Source organism: Protopterus annectens, chromosome 3.part1, assembly GCF_019279795.1.
Source record: "Protopterus annectens isolate FY-2018-M chromosome 3.part1, PAN1.0, whole genome shotgun sequence".
NCBI lineage: Eukaryota > Metazoa > Chordata > Ceratodontiformes > Protopteridae > Protopterus > Protopterus annectens.
Window position 1 is genome coordinate 1,031,751,649 of NC_056732.1, and position 23,370 is coordinate 1,031,775,018.

Here is a 23,370-nt window from a genome sequence, read left to right on the forward strand (position 1 = left end):
AAGTCATTACTTCCGGTTGATTTTCATGCTTTCTCCAAATTTCTTCTTTTCTGGCAACCAAACAGTTGAAGTCGCCCCTCTATCACCTATACGGTCAAGCAAACCAATAATTTCACACCTTTTTTTCAGCTTAATCATCTATCCTTTGCTTGCAAGACCCAAGTGCATTTAACAGAAGCCTAATACACATCAGTGGGGCATATACATTAACCACAACATACAAGAATAGAATATTGCTCCAGTTAAAAAGGAAACTTAGTGCAACTCACCGAACACCGATAGACAGCAGCAACGCTCTGCAACCCACAGAACACACTGGTAGAATGAAACTAGTCAAGTCCTACTGGTGAAGGCTTTTTGATGCTTAAAGTCAGTGCTACTAAAAACAACTTTGTGGACATCTTCAGGTGCTGGAGATGTAAAGGGATAAAACCTTGACTACAGCTCTGGTAACTTGAGGTCGCTGCATCCCTGACAGGGTGGGTGCAGTGTTCTGCTGACAAAACCTCTTGCAAAACTTGAAAGGATGGACAGCACTGATGTCAACTGAGTGCCCTACAAGTGGTCATTGAAATACACACGAGGCAGGGAATGTATGAATAAATGCTTCCCAAGCAACAGTACTAGGGATGCCTTGATCTCCTTCCAGATTGCAAGCTAGGAGTAGCAACTTTGGGGAGAAAATGAAAGCTAGGCAGACCCAGTGATCAAAGCAGCACCAGGAAATACTTGATCGTCAAATCCTAGGGAGGTAAAATAATACCTTAAACTGTGGACGTCTGCTGTAGTTTGGAAAAAGAGGAGTTCAGTGGCAATTTCTAAATCAGGTCGGTACCAGTGTGTTCAAAGGAATGCCATAAAAATTGCACAAGCAGCCTTTTCTTGCCTTGAACAGCACATTAAAGAGAAGACAAAGAAAAGCGACTTCTCAAATTAAGGGATAAGTTCCCTTTAAGTGGCTTAAAAGATAAGCTCTGTAAAATGATGACTTATTTGGGCACAACATGAACAGTTCCATCAATTACACTGTGTCTGGAAAAGATAGTAATAGTGTCCACTGACAGTAGCACAGTGCCATGGCATGCATCCTGATAATACTGAAAAGGTATACATAAATGTACATCTACATTAACAATGTTTCTAGAGCACTACAGCAGCCCAGATTTATGCCAATTTCCCAGTTCAGATGCCCTGAACTGTAGCCACTTCAGAACAGCAAATCATCCAGGTAAGGGTGGGAATGTAATCCATTTTACACACACAGGTTGTCACCCACAGCAATGTGTTCTGTAACCATCATGTTCTGTTGCAGAATGGTCAGATCACAGGGCTCTAAACTAAAAGTAATTATACACATGTACTTAAGGATTTGTCTTCTACTTCCTCATTCTAAAACGCAGGAACTAATCTCGCATGCAATCAGCGCAACTATCCTAGTCTTGAAAGCATGGAATTTAAATTCAAAAGCAACATTTTACATTGGAGATAGCAATGCTTTCCAGTCCTCTGTCATCTCTTTAGCTACACACATTTGCACCTATTTACTCTTTATTATGTAGTGCCAGTGCTGCAGGAAAATCTAAATATCCTATAAAATGGGAATGGAAGTGGTAATATGAAGTGTGGTAACACCTTCAGAAACATAACACAGGAGGTAGTCTTCCTTGCATAAAGCATGGTCTTCATTACAATTTCTTCCACCTATAACACTGAAACTGTTACTAAAGTTCAACCTCTGCCCGTAGAAACTGCCAAACACTTCTGTAATATGACAGCACTTTTGCAAAACAGCAGACTTGCACAGATGCATATTTCTACATGCACCTCTATTTTTTCCTATAAAAGTTCACATGGGAAAACATTCCACAGCCTCACACTGTGTACCCTAGGGATCACATTGTCAGTTTTGTTAAGTTATACTGTTTTAAAACATTAACTTGACATTCAGATAAATGCAAGTAAAGACTGAAATGTAAAGTCTAAGAAATGTAAACATACTCTACAATCATCATCATCTTCTTTCGGCTGTTCCCGTTAGGGGTCGCCACAGCAGATCATCTGTTTCCTGTCCTCTGCATCATGCTCTTTCACACTAACCACGTGCATGTCCTCTCTCACCACATCCATAATACTTATCTTAGGCCTTCCTCTTTTCCTCTTACCTGGCAGCTCCATCCTTAGCATCCTTTTCCCAATATACCCAGCATCCCTCCTCAGCACATGTCCAAACCAACGCAATCTCGCCTCTCTTGCTTCGTCTCCAAACTGTCCAACCTGAGCTGACCCTCTAATATACTGATTCCTAATCCTGTCCATCCTAGTCACATTCAATGCAAATCTTAACATCTTTAACTTTGCCACATCCATTCTGACTCCTGCCTTTTCATCAATGCCACCGTCTCCAACCCATATAACATAGCTGGTCTCACTACCCTCTTGTAGACCTTCCCTTTCACTCTTACTGGTACTAGTCTGTCACAAATCACTCCTGACACTCTTCTCCACCCATTCCACCCTGCCTGTACTCTCTTCTTCACCTCTCTTCCACACTCACCATTATTCTGAACTGTTGATCCCAAGTACTTAAACTCATCCACCTTTACCAACTCATCCACCTTTACCAACTCATCTCCCTGCATCCTCACCATTCCTCTACCCTCCCTCACATTTACACAAATATATTCTGTTTTAGCCCTGCTGACCTTCATTCCTCTCCTCTCTAAAGCATATCTCCACCTCTCCAAGGTCTCCTCAACCTGGTCCCTACTCTAACTACATATCACAATGTCACCTGCAAATATCATAGTCCACGGGGACACCTGTCTGATCTCATCTGTCAACCTGTCCATCACCACTGCAAAGAAAGGGCTCAGAACTGATCCTTGATGTAATCCCACCTCCACCTTAAACGTATCTGTCACTCCCACTGCAGTCCTCACCAATGTCACACTACCCTTGCACATATCCTGTACCACTCGTACATACTTCTCTGCCACTCCAGACTTCCTCATAAAATACCGCAACTCCTTTCTAGGCACCCTGTCATATGCTTTCTCTAAATCCACAAAGACACAATGCAACTCCTTCTGACCTTCTCTGTATTTCTCCAACAACACTCTCAGAGCAAATATTGCATCTGTAGAGCTCTTTCCTGGCATGAAACCATGCTGCTGATCACTAATCATCACCTCCCTTCTTAATCTAGCTTCCACTACTCTTTCCCATAACTTCAAGTTGTGAGTGATCAGTTTTATCCCTCTGTAGTTACTGCAGCTCTGCACATTTTTATCCCTCTGTAGTTACTGCAGCTCTGCACATCACCCTTATTCTTAAAGATAGGCACCAAAACACTTTCTCCACTCCTCAGGCATCCTCTGACTTTCCAAAATTTCATTAAACAATAAAACATACTCCACAATAATGAAGGCAAATAAAGCAGGTAAAATGGATATAGGTACTGCAGAAAGTTTACTAGGTTATGGTGCCACTTTAAGTGGCACTAGCACATAATAGAGAAATCTCCTAAAGTACCTGTTACAAGGGAACTAATAACTTGCCCTTCAGCTGATCTTCTCCGCACAGTACCACCACTGCTACGATGATTTCGTGATCCAGTTCCATTACCTTCATCAGAACTACCTCCTTCTAGCCCAGGTCTCAAACTAGAATGATCACAGTCTTCAGTCTGTTTTAAGGAAAGCAGCGACATAAAGATTACATATTTTAAGGCTTGCAAAAGAGTATACAGAGTACAGTGTTACATTGAATTAACAGCCATGTTATTTATAACTACACACCATTAACTCTTCTTCCCACAAGTCTGAATGTATTAGTCAAAAACAGAAGGGACCATCCTGCAATTCACAGCTTACTTATTAATATTTTCATAAAACAGGATGTTCAGTTACTGTAATACTAAACTGTAGTACAATCGGCTACACCTAGGAGGGAAATGCTTATGATAGCATTTACTAAAAATATAGTCTTACCTTGTCAACTGATCAACAAGAGGACACTCTTGGACAAGTCCTACAGCTAGGATGAACGTCGAGCAGTAATCACAATGGAAGTGGCCAAGTGACTGCAAGCACCAACTTCAGGGCATAGCATTCAGAAGTACTGTAGTACCAAGCTTGATTCTAACGGTCACAATGAGTACCATGAAATAGGTGCATTGAAAACTACATGGCCATGGTGAAAGACATATGGAGAAGAAATATTCTTGAAAGAAAAGCTGCACAATGGCAAAAAGTACACTTGGGAAGGGTTTATAATTGTATTCTCTTAGTTTCCTGGTGTGAAGGAGATAAATGCATAATTTTCCTCAACTCAGGCATCCAGTTTGCATAAAATCTGAGCTAGCAGATGTGCTCACTGTACTCGTGTTTCTGCTCCCAAAGCAAACTAAAAAAATGCCTTGGTTGAGGCCACGCCTTCTACACCTGCAGCTTCCGAAACTCCCTGTGAAGGTTAGAAATTGTGTCAGGTGGAAGTCAGCGAGTTAACAGCTGGTCGCATTTCTGTGTTATTCTAGAAGAGAGGGTGAACAAAGTCAGAGCAACAAGCAGTATGAGCATCTCAGAGTACCGGTTTCCCGTGAAGCAGACCACCACAAATTTTCCTACAGTTATAACTTTAAATGTTGGTGGACAGATGTACACAACAATCGCCACATTAAAAAAGTGCCCAGAGTCTAAACTGGCCAACATGTTCAATGATTTACCAAAGCTAAGGACAGATGCGAATGGAAGATATGTGATTGACAGAGATGGGACATACTTTAAGTATGTTCTGGAATATCTCCATAGTAATCAAATCCCAACTCAGCACATCCAGGAAATATACAAGGAGGCAGTCTACTATGAGATAGAAGCTTTGATAAAACACCTGGAAGATACTCCACAAATATTTGGTGAGCAGGTTGGGAGAAAACAGTTTTTATCACGTGTTCCTAACTATGGTCAAAATATTGAAGTCTCGATTCGCATAGCCAGGGCAGAAGCAGTTGCATCGCGTACGTCCAGTGTCGTGGTGTGCATAGAGAAGACAGATGAGGATTATATTCAATGCAGTGATATTAATGGGACTGATACCGACAAAAAATCTGTAGTTACATTTGGCCCTTGGAAAGCATCCCCTTCTGCTCCAGATCTTTTGGATTGCATCAAAATGGACATAGAAGCAAAAGGTTACAAAATCACTTACATACCCCTTTTCTACAGAGAAAGGATTCCGTTTTACAAAGACACAAGACTTCCTTTACAGGTTTGTGTTTACCTGGTGGTGAAAAATGTCTTAAACCTGAAGTAATTCTTTTACTTTACGGGTTTTAATTAAGAAAGGCACCATAGGTATCTTTAAAAACTGCCAAGAACGTTATTGTACAATGTATTTTACTATGGAGAAGTGTACTAAGGACATCAAACAGTATGACTAAAGTTAGCAAACTTTGTTTACCTTGTTGCAAGATTCAGAGCTTCGAGTCTGAAGAATTTTACTGGTATGTTAATATTTATTCTGAATTCCTAAATGTAAGCATAGAGTTCAGTGTTCTCTGTTGCCAAGGTATGTTGAATATCATTCGGTATCCAACATGTTTAGACTCGCTGAAATGAGTCCAGCGTGATGGAGATCATATACAAGATTGTTGGGGTAAATTGTATTCCACATTTACTGTATTTATTTTAGTTAATGTGCAAAATATTTGAACACTGTACATTTTTATAAAAGTTCTCATAATGGCATTTTAAACGGAGTATCTCCATTTTTAAGAATATGGACAATTTTTAAAGAAGTTTTTAGCTGAGGACATCCATTCATGATAGCCCGGGCCAGTGATTTTAGAACTCTGGTGTCAAGGACAAGTGGATCTTAAATTACTTAAATGATGGCAGAATAAATAAACAGAGATGTAGTTCCAAGCCAGACCTTCCATTGTTCAAAGCTATCACTGGAGAAGTCATTTTCTTTTTATGTAGGGCTACAGGACATTGTATCTGTTTTTCCAAGGGCAGGGCAACACGTGATAAGAAACAAAGTGAGACTAGCAAAGAGTGGTTCTTGAAGACATTGAAAAAGTTCCAGTAACTAATAAAACAAGTTCCAGTAACTATGTCATATCACTTTGCACCCCACCCCCATCCCAGCAATTTGGGTTACTTTGAGTTTTCGTATGAAATCCCAGCTGTTTTTTCTCACCCTCCAAGTCTCTGAAGGGTCTTGATGGCAATTATCTCCATGTATATCCACTGCTTTTGGTTTTAGTATTCTTGATGCACCAAACTTTGGGCTATCTGACACAAACATGATAAATTGTACCAGTTCCAAAAGTTAATTCTTGGGCACCTCCTTTGAGCATTTTTATTGAAAGTGGCTAAATGTCTGTGGTGTGTCTGTACCATGAGATGCAACGTTAACCACACATGCCACATTCAGTGGTTTCCCTTTGTACATCTGTGTGTGGACCAGTCCTAGAACTGGTGAAGCTGAACTAATAAGGCATTTGTAGCTTGCCATAAAATACCATTGCAATTCAGGGACTCCAGCCTGCCCTGTAGCAATTTTTGTACGACTCCCTGTAAAATGAAAATTGATGCTAAACATGGCTGTAGCTTCTTCATTCTGTTCAAGAATCATTTTTCCAGGGGTATCACTGCTGCCATTATCCAGTGCTGTGGCACCATTAGGGCCACACCAAGGGGAAGATTGATAGTTTCATCTGTAATAATTCCTCCCTCCTTGATCCACTGCAGTCCCACAGATCTCCCACTGTTGCTTCACCCATCACTATTACCTTTCACTGTATTCAGAATCGGATGGAATTCTATTATTATGCCAAAATTGTTTTTGACGCTTCTGTTAGACACCTAGCTTGACTCCACATTACTTCACATAACTTAAAAGGAAATTAGTGGGATGGTGTGTGGTGGGGTCTCTGTCTGCGAGGAAAGTCTTAGAAGCTCTCATGGATTACCCCATATACTAAAATGAAGGGTTAGCTTGCTACAAATTGAAAAGTAGCAACTGCCACATTATAGAAGCTTAATTTCTCTGAGCTTTGCATGCCATGACTGCTGTACAAGGAAGGAGACTCCCATGAAGTTTTGTGAGCTCCTTGCACCTTTCACTGCCCCTCTTCCCAGGCAATATGGTAGGGTTGGGAGGGTGGCCTAATGGTTAAGGTGTTTGCCTAACACACACAAGGTGCAGGGTTGGAGTCTCAAAAGGGATAATTGGCTAGGCTTAAAATGGCTCGCAAGGGCAGTTAGCTTAGTACTAATCTATGAACCTATGAAAATACTTTCAGGGACAATATTCAAGTCCCATCCACAAGGAAAGGCAGACTTGCCATAGGAACATGCAATCCTTGTGAAAGTAAAGACCCAACTCTTTACATAACATCCGGCTTAAAACATCTTGTGAGCAGATTTGGACACCAAAAATTATTTTCCAAAGAGAAAACTAATACTGAAGCAGCTGACGAGAACAGTTCACAGGGCAAGCTTGACGAAAGCTTAGGTGCCACACAGGATTCTTCAAAGACAAAGGTTAGGTGCTCTTAAACTCATGATGCCAATGAGCAACACCACCACCTTCCCACAGATGCAGGATGGGTACAAACAGCTGACACAAACATTGATTGTAGAAAACAGAAGACCAGATCATACAGACTAAAACAGGTTATATTTAACTAGCAAACAATGACTGGGACAGTGCATCGCATATCAATTTGGAAGTACAGCCTGCCAAATGGGTACTGTTCAAGTAGCCTGAATGAACTCTGAGAAGCCAGGTGGAGCTTTCCATAGGATCAGAGAAGCCAGCTCAAAGATCTTGAAGTGGAACATTGTTCCACTTTGAAGGGCAGCCCTGGGCAAGTCTTCTGTACTGCCATGGACCTGAGCAGCTGAAATCACACCTGTAGTCGCTACAAAAAAAATAAGGAGTTATGGTCTTCTTCCCTGGGCTTTGCCACAAGGAGCTGAAAACAATATCTCCTATATCCCCAAATGAATGCACAAACACATGAACTATCCTTTAAAATATTATGTAGAAAAGGGGGAAGAAACTGATCTACAGAGTGCTTCATTTTCTGAAAAATAAAAAACAGACATGACCTCTAAAACCACACCTGCAGAAACTGAGGGACATGTCTGTTCATTAACTTTCCCCAGGGATGTCAACTGCTAAGAAAGCTCTGCCCATTTTGTCTTTGGCCCACTGCCAGACTATCATCCTACAGAGGAGAGATGACCTTGCGTTTCTTGTTTTGATACTAAATGATTGGCTGACAGACTGAATGAAGAGAGGCCTTGGAAGCAACTGACTCAAACCAACAATAAAATGAATGCCTGAAGCTCCAATAAGTGATGTGCAGCACCACCTCAAGAAAGCACACCATTTATACCATGAGAACTGAGGTGGGCTACTCACTATGCTAGTGAAGAATACATTAGAATCTACACAAGGATCATCTACAGAAAGGAACAAAGATGGGGGGAGGGAATATCAATACAGGGCTTAGTCTCAGGGAGGCACTATGGAATAAAAAGGGACTAAGGATATCTCATAGCTCATTAACTACAAATGCATCATAGACCACTGCAACATTAGCATCCTCAGACATGCGAAATCCAGGGGATGCAAAGTCTGAACCTGGACTCAGCAAAACATTAACCAAAATCATAACCTCAGAGCAGAATAAAATTAAACTGTAATGCCCAGGTCAACACATGCCAGTTATTGGATGAAGTGAGGATTTCTCAATTTTTGATTACACATGGGACTAAAGTCAAGGAACTGCCAGAGCAGGGAAGTTTCCAGGAAAATTTCCAGAGAAGTCAGTAGTGGACATAAGGGAAGTGACAAAGTTAAATGTGCTACACAGCTAAACACCTTGGTAAATACTCTGCATGCTGACTCCAGATGACACTACTTACTCAAATGACACTCACTCAGAACAAACTGGAGAAACCAAGTACGTGGACCTTTAAATAAAGGCATACGACTGGGCATCAGTCAATCATGTTCTGCAACACCAAAGTGCCCTCAGCAGCAAGGCCACAAGACCTTGAAGGGTCACCATGTAAAACAGGACCTACGGATATATTCACTGTAGTAGCACAAATCCAGCACAAGATAAAAATCATGCACCATCTTCAGGAGCATGGAGATGGGAATAAATCCAAACCTCAGTTCTAAATGTGGGGCAGTCTCTGATTAGCTTTCAGCAACACAGCCTGTTCTTGCCTAAAGAACCCAGGAGAGGTTGACTGGTCTGTCACTGGAGTCTTCTTGGAAGGAAAACATAGGGAGATTCAAAGAAACCAAAAATGTTCCAACATCTAGAACTCACTAATCTTTTCTGATGGATTTCCAGGCTAGGACAAACACTACCCCTGTAGGCAACTGTAGGCCAGAGTAAGGACAGACTTGATAAAGCCAAAGCAGCAATCCACTTGGCACAAAGGCAGCTCTGAAGAGAATAAAATTATGAAATGCTTCTTGCCTTCTTGGGATGGTAAAAAAAAAAACATCTTACTACTGGGCTGTGGTTGCCCTAGAAGGGGAGGCAGTCAAATGGGATCATAAAGACTCCACATTGAAAAAGGCCTCTTCCTCAAAGGATCTAGGGTCCTGAAAAGCTTGGCAAAAGCAGACCTTCACCATAAAATGGGCATCTAGAAAACCTTAGGGGATGACCATTGCAGTCATACCATGCCCAGATGCATGCTTATGCATGACTGCAGTCAGTGCCCTCACAATACAAATTAAGAGTGCAACAATGTGGACACCGATAAAGTAATGCACATTCAATCAGAGGCTCCCATCAGACCAGACATAAGGTGATAAATTTTCTGCAGTGCCTGGTCAAACGGAAAAATGCAGCAGCATCACAAAAACAGTTAACAGCCAGCGATTCCAGCACAACAAAAAGATACTTGCATATCATAAGTACCCAATACTCTGGAATGTTTGCCTTGCAGCAGACTGAATAGTCTTGTCTCTAGAAACCTACACAAGAGTAGAGATCACAGCAATGCTAGTTCAAGAATGCTTGGTAAGGAATTGCTTCAAACAGTACGTTTGCATTTCCACTTTTCTGGTGGCTACAGCAGCACAGATGGGGTACACATGATTTCACTGGGAGCATCAATGTTAACCAGTCCCCTATGTGGGTCGATCCAGGTCTCTTCTGACTTAACCCCAAACACAGCACAACACTTCTGAAGAGATAAAACAAAGCAGCCAGTGCTAAACCTCAGGAGCCTTGCAATATCACCAAGAGTGGTACCACAATTTAAGTGGGGAGCGATGAACAGCAAGTCATTAACATTGTACATTTGACAGTTGTCCCCAGGTATTAGACTCCTCAAAACAAGTATAACAGTGGAGAATCCTGCACTCTCAACCCCCAGGACCTCCAAGAGTAGTCATATCAATGTTCTGTGCAAGGGCAAGCAACAGGTGGGAGGTGACAGGAAATCTGTATAAAACAGCTCGTACAGAAGTACGAGTGGAGAGCCATGCAAAAGATGTAGACGCTGACATCAAACTATACACTCAAAGGGAACAGTCAAACCTACAAGCCTTTAACCACAGCTATTCAAGATCCAACCCACATTAACATTTGCTTAATATCCAGCCTACAGGGAGTGAGCTCTTCAGTGAGCATGACTTCTTACCCAATCATTTGGGTCAGTCTGCCCTACCACAGTTATAGAGGTGACAAAGGAAGAGATTCATTCAATCATTGAACAGACAAATCAAGAACCATTCCTTAAAATCAGGCTAGCAAGCTATAAGCTTCAATCAGCTGTGGGGTTTGGTGGTACTAGCATCCTAGAAAAAACTGCCCAAAATGGGAGCAGACTGCATACCTCTCTGTGCAATAGTCTGTATGGTGATGGTATGACCAATTACTGTGGCTGCAAGATAGAAGTTCAACATTTTTCTGTTTGCAAGATAATCCAGATAATTCACTCCAGTACCAATGACTGGCAAGACTGAACCTCTAAGCACCTGTGGCAGTGTCTGACATGCTCCTCCCTGGGGTAATACTGATCATGACAGTCTTGACTAGTAATCTGAGATATACAAACACTAATAGACACAATTTAAGGACAGGAACTTTTGCAGAAAAAAAGCTGGAGTTGTGATCTACAATGGTGAGCTGCAAGAGATAACAGGATCTGAAATTAGTCAAGCGATGCCATGGTATGAGCCAGCAGTACATGCATGCACATTCCCAAAGGATGGAATCCTTAAAAAGTGCCATAAAATGAGTAAACCTAACCACAGGATTTATCAAAAAGGGTCCCTTTATGTTACTGCATTATAACCTTATTAGCTGATTCAGAAGGTGGTCTTCCTTGGTGAAATTTGCCTTCCCCTAACCACAATGCCACATTTTTGTCATCCAGCATTCAAACTGCCCACATTCAATGCCAGCACATAATGTATTACAAACAGATTTAAGCACTTAACACCAAAGCCCGTTAACCTGTTTGCCCTTTTTCTTAGCAAGCACACTTCCAGAAAGTCAAGAAATTAACAGCCAGTATATATACTGCTAAGACAGCCAAAGAAGTATACGTGTATCCAACTTGCAGGTAACACCAAAAGCTGAAAGCTGTAGAGCTGTCCAAGCACAGGGGCACAGTGGGAGATTTGAACTATCAGTGAGGGTCACATCATTGATCAACTGATGCATGAACATTTAATAAACAAACACTGAGGACTCCATTTGCCAAGACCCATGCTTTGGCTGAACACCAACACTTCCATAAGTCAGAATAGTCTTAAAGAAGTGGTCTCTTACCATAAATGTTCATAGGCTGGTACTAGGCCATCGGCCCTAGGGCCTATACAAGCCTAGCCATAACAATTCCCTAGCTATTCCTTCCCAGAATATTTACTTCCCTGGACCCCTATCTAGCAAAGCAACTGACGTGATCCCCGGGATGAATTTCCCATCTCCCATCCAATAGTCAAGGTTCCTTTTGAAGAGGGCCAAAGAGGGGCTCTGCTTGACATGTATGAGCTGTCTATTCCAGAGTCTGGGGAGTCTCTGGATCAGGAACCTAACCCTCCAGCACGTTTTGTTCATTGTGATGAGAAGGTTTAGATTCCTGGAGCGTGTGTCTCTGAGGGATTGGGATTTCTTTAAGTGTAGCATGTCCAACAGCTCTAGATTTGACATGGCCTCGTATGTTAAGCAGAGATTGCCTCAGAGTAGATTATGTGTGACAGAGTATAGCTGGAGTTTTTTTTTTTTTTTTTTTTTTTTTTTTTAAGACAGTCAGCATAGAACATCTGCTTTAGGCATGATTCTTTTAGTAAGGTATTTCTGTGGCCTTTCCAGTTGTTGCAGATTTCTTGAGAGGTACATATCAAACGGGGCGTTGTATTTTATAATGGGTCTAACGAGGGATGAGTACAGTGGGACAATGACCTGCTTTTTTCTGGATGAAAGGCCCTTAGTGATTAGGTGTGCCACAGAAGGATTTCCTGACTGTTGTGGCGATGTGGGTATCAAAGGTGAGACCACTGTCCACCTGTGTCCCAAAGTCTCTTATCACACTTTAGGTGTTCACTGTACTGGTTAAAGGCTTATTGTGCCTGCTTATTTGAACTGTTTCTAAAATTGGTATGCCTCGTTTGCTGCAGCATAAGACTAGATTCAGACCTGCTGAATCTAGCTTTGCTTGTATAACTTTAGCACTAATCCAGGCCATCTTTTTCTGGAGAAGGTTCTCCTGCACCCTAGTGGCAGGAGTGTGTTAGAACTTGCCCGATTGAAGATTGCTGGAACGGGGCTCAGTTTTTTAACTTTTTATTGGTTAATTTGTTTAAGTCAGTTTGCTCATGCGTTGCTGTTATATTACCAAAAAAAAAAAAAAAAAAAAAAAAAAAAAAACAGTATGCATTGCCGCTTAGCTAGGGTTAAAATATTCCCAGTGCCATAAAGTCTGCTCTTCAAAATTTTCCCTTACAACTAGCCAGTTTTTTAGTTTTAGCACTCAAATCGGTTTCTTGGAGCTCAGCACTTAAGAACTTACTGTAAGTACTAAATAAGCTACAAATTACTACAGCACTACACTTTCCTCACTTGTCTAGAGGAAAATGGTTTTTAGTACTTAAGCACCTATCCAGGCATGTCTATGGATCAGCTCCCGGTGTTTTCTCATGACTACCTGATGAATCTGGGCATCTTGGGGCAATGCAGCAATTGCCTCATGTACACAGAAAACCCTCTCCTCCTACCACCTAACACTACAACCTGTGAGAGATGCACTTATATAGCCAAACTGGAAGCAAAGCTTTCTTCACCCAAGACTGGACTAGACAGTCAAGAGGAGAAGGTAAACACTTGCACCACACCACATTCATCACATAGTCACACAAAACCTACATCACCAAAACACACACAAACACACACCTACATTCACAGAGGCTCTCAATAAAAATCTGCCCAAGCAACAGACCTCAAAAGCAGAAACGCAAGGAACCTCCACCCCCCCAACACAAACCAAATGACAGCCCACAAACTCAGTGAGCCACCCAACCACAGTCCATAACGCATAACAACATATCCAACACTACTCACAGGTGACTCTATAGTCAGGCACACATATTCCACTCACCAGGCTAAACAGGGAAAATGTTACTGTCAGCTGCCTGTCCGGTGCCAGGGTCCGCCACAATGCACGCACTCCGGTCACTCCACAAGAACAAATAGGACTGTCATTGTCCATGTTGGTGTGAATGACCAGAGACGTACCTCCCTGGACTAAATGGAGAGACATGGTTGAGCTCTCTGATCTTGTAGCCCAGGCAGGTATGACCCTAGCCCTGAGTAGCATCCTGTCATCACCCAGAATGGTACCACAATACAAGGACAAAATGATTGACTTCAACAAATGGCTAAGCTTCTGGTGTCATTCTAAGGGGATCCAGTATCTGTCTGCCTGGGCTGACATGAACGACAGACCACGATGCTTTGCCACAGATGGCCTGCACCAGTCGCCCTTGGAATTCCAGATACTGGCCAAGGCTCTTGCCGCCCCTATATTGCCTTATTAGTCAAGGTACAAATAAATTCACCAGCGTAACTTGTACAAGCAAGCAAAATCTGAGGGTAATGCTACTTAATGCTAGAATCTGCCCATTCTTGAAAACATCCTATCCTGGTTCTCCCACAACATACCATACGAGACACTTATCCTTGGTGATGTCAACATTGATTGGTCCAAACTCGCAACTGACTCCCCCCAACTCAGTATCCACCTACACGGCTTCCACCAATGTAAAACATCTCCCACTTACTTCCATAAAAATTCCTCTCACAGCTCCATCATAGACTGGATCCTTACCAATTCCCCCCCACCAATCCCACCACCTTACCTGACTCCCTCAGTGATCATCTCCCTACCACCATCTTAAGACACTACTCCCATATTCCTAAACCTCACCTTATCAAAGACTGTCAAAAACTATCGACTTTCAATTCATCCCAATTTAACTCCATTCTCCACAACATAGATTGGTCCATTCTAAAACACCTCCCCCTAAACGATTTTGTAAGCACTTTCAATAGCATCTTCATGAATACTCAACTCCTTAGCTCCCTCTAGGAAGATAAGAGTAAAATCAAACCATGCTCCCTGGCTCTCCAAAGAGACTAGGTCCCTTATGAAACAGAGATCATGCTTGGAAAACCTGGACTACAACTAAACAACCACCTTTTCTTCAAAAATGCAAGCAACCGAGGAACCTTGCAAAAAAACATACAACTAATGACAAAAAGTTATACTATAGCTCTGCTCAGCTTAAGTCCAATCCTCAAACATTTTGGTCAGCTCTCAATAACATCCTCTATCCTGGAAAGCCCTTTAATCCCTCCCCATATCCTAACTCTTCCTCTCAGGAAACAGCTACCCTCCTGAATAAACACCATCTCTTCCATCCAAATTCTGGTAACCTCTAAGCCAAACTCTACTTCGGCACCCACCTCTCCAAGTCCCACTAACACAACCTTTGTTTTCTTTTGAGCCAGTTCCCATTACTTACATAAAATCTCTACTACTCAAGCTAAAACCTTGCTCTCCTTCCACTGACAATCTATCTCCTACATTCCTCAAACTTGCTGCTGAATCAATTGCCTATCCTGTATCTATACTAATTAATCGATCTATTCTGGAATCAACTGTCCCCACCCTTTGGAAATCTTTCTTCACTATCCCTCTTCATAAAGGTGGAAACTCCACTGACCTCTCAAACTACCGACCCATTGCCATTCTGTCCCCCCTCTTCAAGATATTATAAAAATGTATTCACTCACAGCTTCTCAATCACCTCCTCACACACTACTTACCCCTACCAGCTTCTCAATCACCTCCTCACACACTACTTACCCCTACCAAACATGGATTTCGTCCTCACCACAGCACCACCACTGCCCTCCTCTCCTTCACTCATATCATTGCAGAGGCCCTACACAACAATAAACTCATTTCCAGTCTCTTCCTAGCTCTCTCCAAAGCCCTCAATACTTTCTCTCATCCTCTACTACTATCCAAACTCGCAAATCTCCACCTATCCCCCTCCGCACTTGCCTGGTTTAATAGTTACCTATCTGGCAGGGAACAATCTGTCAAATGGCTCTCATCCTCCTCACCTTTCCTTCCCATCGCCATTGGTGTTCCCCAGGGCTCCATCTTGGGACCCCCTTTGTTTAACATCTTCACCAATGATCTTTACACCTCATGCAAAGAATCCTCCCTTATTCAGTATGCGGATGACTCCACACTTATATCAGTCTCAAATAACATTCCTGAACTACACTCCCCGACCCAACAAGCCCTACTATCCACTGAACAATGGCTCCCTCACAACCTATTGATCCTAAATCCCAAAAAGACCAAACTCCTACTTTTCTTTCCCCATTCTCTTTCTCATCACAAAACCTTCTTTTTTATTACATCTTCTAACAAAACAAATATCCAACCTGACACCCACACAAAACTCCTAGAGGTCATTATCGATGACAAACTCAAGTTCAACCTACACATACTCCAATGTATAAAAAAAACAAGCCAGAAACTAGGTCTGCTATATCGGAACAAAAAATTCCTAACCCCTGAATCTAGACTTACCCTGGGCCAGGCACTCCTCCTCCCCTCCCACTTATACGCCGCCCCAGTTCTTACCAATATCCAGGCCTCCACTCTAAACAAACTGCAACAGACTTACCATAAAATAGCCAGATTCATTACTAACTCCCCATACAACTCACACCACTGCATTTCTTTAAACTCTCCAATGGCTTGAACTTCCCCAGTTTCTGCTATCTTATCAATTTCATATGCTACACTATTCTTTATAAACCCTCCTTCTGTCCATCTCTATCTTACTTAGTCTCCATCTACATCCCATCTTGGACCCTCCGTACTTCTACCACCCAAAAAGGTCAGTAGGCAAACTACTTTACAAACACTCCCTTGCCCATGCTTGGAACAAACTTCCCCTTGATTTACGTTAAATCTCCTACACCTCGCACTTTAAAAATGAACTAAAAGCTTATTTTCTCAATTCTAGAACCTGTCCTTGCCATGACCCTACCTAGTCTTCCTTCCCTTTATGTACCCTCAAAAGGACCATACTTAGTACCTCATTACACCTCTCTCTCCAATGTGTCTACTATGCATTTGCACAATTTTATACAAACAAAAAATGTTCATTGTTGACCTATTGAACTATATCAATGTAAAATTGTTACTTAGCTTCTTTTTAATGCAACTTTAACTTTATGCATGTATCCCAACATATGTGAATCGTTTTGCTATAACTGCTATTATATCAATATTGTTTAAAATTGTACTTGTTTTAAAATGTATTACTGGAGCTTTTCTCCTCGGGTATCCACTGAAAATGGGCCACAAGCCCAGTTGGACAAACCCGGTTAAAAAATGTCAATAAATAAATAATAAATAAGTCTAAACTTCAAAATGCACTCACTCGAGGCACTCCTTAAAATGGAGAACAGACATCTGTGCAGTGACAGAGACCTGGTTCAAGGCTCCAGAGAGCACTCCTGCATTACCAGGCTATAATTCATACCACACCTTTCGGACACCTAACCTGGAACAAAACACTAAAGACAGAGTAGTGTCCATATTCATCAAGGATATCCACACCTTCAGGCTAGTTGCTCAGTATAATGCATCAGAGGTTATCCAAGTGCAACTAACTCTGGACAAGACCGCAATCCAAACTGTGGCTTGCTACAGATCCCCCACCATGCCCTAGGATACACTGGAAAATATTACGGTACAACCAAACACCCTAATAATGGGCGATTTCAACTACCCCACCATTAACTTGGAAAATTACTCATGTACCAACTCTTTTGCTCAACGTTTTCTGGAATTCATAAATTCCAATGCCTTGGATCAACTTATCTACACCCCTATCAGGGGCAGCAATATCCTAGACCTGGTCAATACCAACATGGGCAGCCAGTGTTCCATACCAGAGGTCAATTCCTCATTAGTTTGTGGGCAGATCTGACCAATCACCCTAGACATCCTCATCCCACCCCCCATTAGGGAAACCACTGTAAAAATATTTCTCCAAAGCCAACTTCATGCTAAAGACAGAAGTGGCAAACATCACGACACCCATCCAGACAGAGGTACCACTGCTGAATCCTACACAAATGCACTTTATAAACACTTAGAAGAGTACATGGATCGCGCTATCCCTAACAGAACCAAGATGTTATCCTCCAAAAAAAAAAAAAAAGAAGCTAATCTGGTGGTCCCCTACCATAAAAAAACTCTAAAACAAAAGAAAGAAACTGCTGCAAAAGAGTAAAATCCCATGATTGGAGGAACTCCCTGGTCAGCCTCAGTAAGAAGCGGAGATCTCTCTCAAAATTCTCCAAAGCTAGTTATGAAAACAAAATTGCCACTGTTTCTAAGGGCAACCACAAAGCATTCTATAGCTATGTCAAGAATCTCAACAACACTCAGATCTGCTCTGAGTTACAACACAATGGCACTAAATATACAGAACCAATTGATATTGCCAACATCCTGGCAGATAGTTTCAGTGCTAACTTTACCCACCTCTCACCCACTAAAGGGCCCATCTCTATACCGGAAGAAGGCAAAGTTCCTGTAATCACAGCTGCACAGGTAAAAACCACACTCTCCAAAGCCAAGAACACAGCATCCATGGGACCTGACATCCCAGGCTGCAGTCTACACGAACTACAGAACGAACTGGCACCCCACCTAAGTACCATGTTCAATCATAGCCTCACCTCAGGCTTTCTGCCCACTGAGAATGGTGCACAGCGACTGTTTTCCCACTCCACGGACCCCTGGGAACTACCACCCCATTAACCTGATGAGCCTGGTCTACAAGGCCATGGAACGTATAAACAAAGATATTGGTAATTTCCAAACTCTGGATCCCACCCAGTTCGGGTTTGTAAAAGGTAGATCATTTCTCCTAAACCTGACAGACTTCTTTGAAGCAGTCAACAAAGTCGTAGATGAGGGTAAGGTGGTTCACACAGCCTATTTAGATCTCACCAAGGCTTTCAACACCATCCCCCACTCTGGAATTATAGATAAACTCACTAAACTAAGTATAAATCCCCATGTCACAGGATGGGTTGCCAACTGGCTCACTGACCGAACCCACACTGTGAAAGTAGAAGACTCCAAATCCGACTTCAGACCAGTGACAAGTGGAGTACCACAGGGTTCAGTCGTGGGTCCTCTTCCTGTTTGGTACCTACTTCTCTGAAGTACAGGCTAACACAGAAGGTCTTTGATTAATGAAGTTTGCAGATGACTGCAAACTAGGAGCCATAATCGAAACTGCTAACCATGTGGGCATCCTACAAAAGGGCCTCACTGAGACAGATACCTGGTGTCAAAGCCATGGCCTCAAGCTCAATGCCAAAAAGTGCATCATCATACGTTTTGGTAAAATCTATGTACCCATGAATTACCACATAGGCGATATTATACTTAACACCAAAAGTGTGATGAGAGTAGCCTCTCCTTTGATAATCACATTGCCACAGTAGTCAGGAAATCCTTCTACGTGGCACACCTCATCACAAAATGTTTCTCATCCAGGAAAAGAGAGGTCATTGTTCCCCTCTACTCAGCACTCATTAGACCCATTATAGAGTACAATGCCCCTTTTGGTATGTACCTCACAAGACTTCTACAACTGGAAAGGCCGCAGAAATACCTCACAAAGAGGACTACCAGCCTCAAACAGATGCCCTACACAGTCTCAAAAACTCCAGCTTGACTCCATTGCATATCGCCTACTCAGAGGCGATCTCTGCCTAACATACAAAGGTATGTCAAACCCAGAGCTGTTGGACATGCTCCACTTAAGGAACTCCCAATCCCTCTGAACTACACGCTTTAGGGACCTAAACCTTGTCACCACAACAAACAGAACATGCTGGAGGGATAGATTCCTGTCCCAGAGACTTCCCATACTCTGGAACAAACTACCTATCTATATCAAACAAAGCTCCTCATTAACACTCAAGAAAAATCTTGATGCTTGGATGGGAAATACACACACACACACACACACACACACACACACACACACACAATATACACACACACAATATACATGTAAAAACAGTCAAGTTGTATGACTAAAGCACAACACTATCCTGCTGCCTCTTACTGATCCAGGTGCTCATAAAACATAACTCGAAAAGTCCCACTGACAGAAAAAAAAGGAACACTTAACTAATCTCTGCAAATAGTTACAGCTGAAAAGTTATACAAGTCCAAACATAATTAGCAGTGCAAATACAGTATGGAGTTTAAAGTCTTTACTTTCATACACCACAGTACTATAAAAACTTGATCACATCTGGGATAAATGAAATGTGTCAAGGGTGCAGGTACAGCACTCCATTCTAAGCTATGATTGGGCACCATAACAGCTTTACTTCAGTTAAACTTCTGAAACACATGTGCTGCTAACTTTAGGATTGAACAGTACTGTCTACAGACCACCTCAGGGATGGGGGAACTCCTCAGAGTTCATCTTTGTCTATTGACTTTAGGGTACAGTTATCAAAACAAATCAATACAGGGATCACGGATAATCTTTCAGCACACAAGGCTGAAATAACCATAAGCAAAGCATAAACATGGACACTTATTACAAATTCATTACAACTCAATAGAACTTCAAGTGATCCCACAGAATGCTAATCGGATCATATTTAAAGTAGATTAGTACTGAACAGCAGTTGGACGCCAAGCTGCTTGGAGATCATCTCAAAATAACTCCATTCATTGTACCTGATCACCTGCTTCTCTTTTCACTCTGCCGCTACTATTTGTCCATGCAAAAAGATAACTTTAGTGTGACTGCATGTCTAGCAATGCAGTCAGACTTACTCCCTATATAAACTGATTTCTTGTGGTAAGAGTTTGAGCGATACTGCTGCTGCTGTCTAGATTTCTTGTGGTAAGAGTTTGAGAGATGCTGTGTGTGCGCCCGTGTCCTTGAAAAACTACAGTATGAAGACTTTCAGCAGATGCTGTTGCTGCAAGGGAATCCATCTGAAACTGTGTGGTTGAAAAGCTACAGTACGGAATTCAAACTCTGCCCTTAGTGGAGGAAGTTTGACTTGTGTACTTCCGTTTCACTTTTCCATTTCACTCAGAGCACTCACACCCTCGCACAAGAGGTTGCACTACAAAATGTTGCTCTTCTAGCAACATAGGAACAGACTCTATAAGCCCCTCAAAGTTGGTCTCTCAGCCAATCCCACAAGTTCCACTGAAACAGACTGATCCATTGGCACAGAAACTTCTGAGGCAGGCCAAAAGCTTCAGAACATAGCCAAAGGTGATAAAGTTCTAGAATTCAGTGGTCTCTGACTTAAGTTGAAGCAAATTCAGAGAACCTTTCCCTTGCAAAGGGAGCGTCACCTGTGGCAACTCTAAGAAGGTGGGAGACATTAACCTAAAACTTTACCAGCATCAAAAAGAGCAAAACGAGACACCCAAAATCCTTCTTCGGTACTTTTGAAAATGGCCAGATGTAACCGTTCAGGGGAAATGTAGAGGCCCCCAGAGAAGCAAAGGCTTGCTTCCTCCACAACTAGCTTTTCATAGCTCCTTTTTTGCCTCTGGGTCTAACCATTAAGCCTCCCCAATTTGACACTGTCCATTCACTTCCACATAGTATGGAATTAAACCAGTACAGTATGGGAACCGCCATCAAGAGCCACTATCACACAAGTAAACCATGCTGGCTGCTTCTGCCCTCTGCCATCCCGGTAGTGATGTTGCTCATATGGCCTAACTGCAATCGATGGGTGGGGAGAAGTGAGCTACCTACATCACAGCAAGGACTCAATGCCTTCATCCTGTGACAGCATACTCTAGCATACTTGCTAATGAAGTCAAGTGGCAGAAGTAGCAAAAAGCCACTCCCAAGATGTGTACCACAGTGTCACAACCTAAGGGACACTGCTTGTTTTCTGCTACCCCCCACCTTCCCCCCTTCAAAATGGGGGCATCAGTAATCCCTTGTTAGCTCAATCATGCACAAAAGCCAGTAAATTAATTCTGATTACCATGGCCATAGTCCAGGTTTTATCCTACGCCAAATTTTGCCACTTCCTCTTCAGACAGCTGGTAACCAGGTCCTAGTCCAGGGGAAGTAAACATCCAGGAGCTTGTTATGGAGTATTTCTCATAGTAAGGATTATCTCAGCTATGCCATCCTGCACAAGAAAATACTTCAACAGCCAATTCTACCTGAAGAATCAGTTGGAATTGCAATAGGACAGAATACCACAAAGCAGAAGACAGAGGATCCAAAAGCACATGCTCCATTAGTCCAGAATTAGGGAGGCCTTAAGTTCACAGGTACTAGCCGGACAACTATTGAGGATCTTAAGCCTAGCCTCACATTACCATGATAGTTTTTAACTCTTAAATTGTGTATAAATAACCCAGCAGCAAGCAGAACAAGAATATGTGAGGGACATTTACTCACTGACATTATCACAGTGGAATATGGGTGCTAGACAGTGAATTTAATGTTTCACATCCATTTGTCCAAATTACATTTGAAAAAGCGCCAAGTACTTCGCTTTATGTGGAATGGAAAATGGTTGGAGCTTATCCAGCTCAGTCAAAGGGAGTCTGGAAATGATAGAAACAGATGAGAGCTTAACATGCGACTAACCAGCGGTGACCAATACAGGATCACAAAATGAAGACAAACAGTGCACCAGCCCCTAAAAGCCAGATGGGGAAGAAGTCTATGTCAGGCCTGGAGTGGGCTTCAGATCAAACTTACTATTGATGATTCTCAAATCAAGCTTCCATCAGACAAACATACTTTAATCCAACATACAAGCCATTGTTGCGGGACTAGACAAATGATCCCTGACCAGGCACTACTGAACTGGACGTCAGTCCCATGAAGGGAGCCTCCAACTCCACAATACCCCAGACCTGTGACCTCATAATACCAAAGGGACTGACCTTTTGGATCATGCTCATCACAACAGGTTCCAGCCAACTAGCCACACACAAGATATAGAACATTAGGATGATCCCCATTTGTGGAGAAGTAGAAAGTGCATTTCTCCTAATCCAAGGTCATCAATGGAAGCAGAGTATTAGGATGAGACTCCTGCCCCTTCAATCATCAAGAGCAAGCTCACAATCTGAAGGAGTCCAACAGGCACACTGGACAGCAGATTTATAATAACAGACTGAGACCCGTATTAGACCTCCGTTACTTCATCTGTGGCAATGGTCCGACAATTGCCTGGAATTTTAAGGAATGCCTTTCTACCTATCTACATGTAGAAAGGCCTTCAATTCCTCCCAACTATACAGGGTGATCAAAATTTTTCCCCCCTTCTTCCACACTAGGTAGACTGGCTGAACCTCCAGAACTTGGGGCTGGTTTCACCACCATGCTATTCTAAGAGACAATAAAGGGACAAGTGCAGATATGGTAAGGTAGTCTGATGTCCACATGGACAATTTGCTGCAATATACAGTCATGTGATGACTGAAACTGGTGGGCTCTCTCAAAGTGCACTTACACAGACAGCTCATTATTTCGCAGTGCATATTTATATGGGCGACAAAAACTTCACCTTATGTGGAATTATGGAAAAATATGTAGACAGACAGTTGGTGTTGAAAACCCAACAAAGAAGCCATCAGCGCATCATTTGCAACATATATAAGAAATGATGGTAACGAATGCCAACAGCCATTAATGCAGGATCATCCTAATAAAAATGAGGTTGGCATGCAAAAGGTATTTAGA

At 42.3% G+C, this 23,370-nt stretch overlaps 1 protein-coding gene and 1 pseudogene across 1 annotated transcript in view; one reads left to right on the top strand and one right to left on the bottom strand.

Moving 5' to 3' along the window:
- The window catches only part of LOC122797745 (centrosomal protein of 192 kDa-like), a 1,194,871-nt gene that overhangs the window by 1,056,739 nt on the left and 114,762 nt on the right, over positions 1–23,370 (bottom strand). Inside the window, exon 5 of the mRNA XM_044066270.1 lies at positions 3,532–3,685. Coding sequence (XP_043922205.1) covers positions 3,532–3,685 — 154 coding nt within the window. The remainder of the gene's footprint in view (positions 1–3,531; positions 3,686–23,370) is intronic.
- On the top strand, positions 4,499–5,287 carry LOC122798338 (annotated as a pseudogene).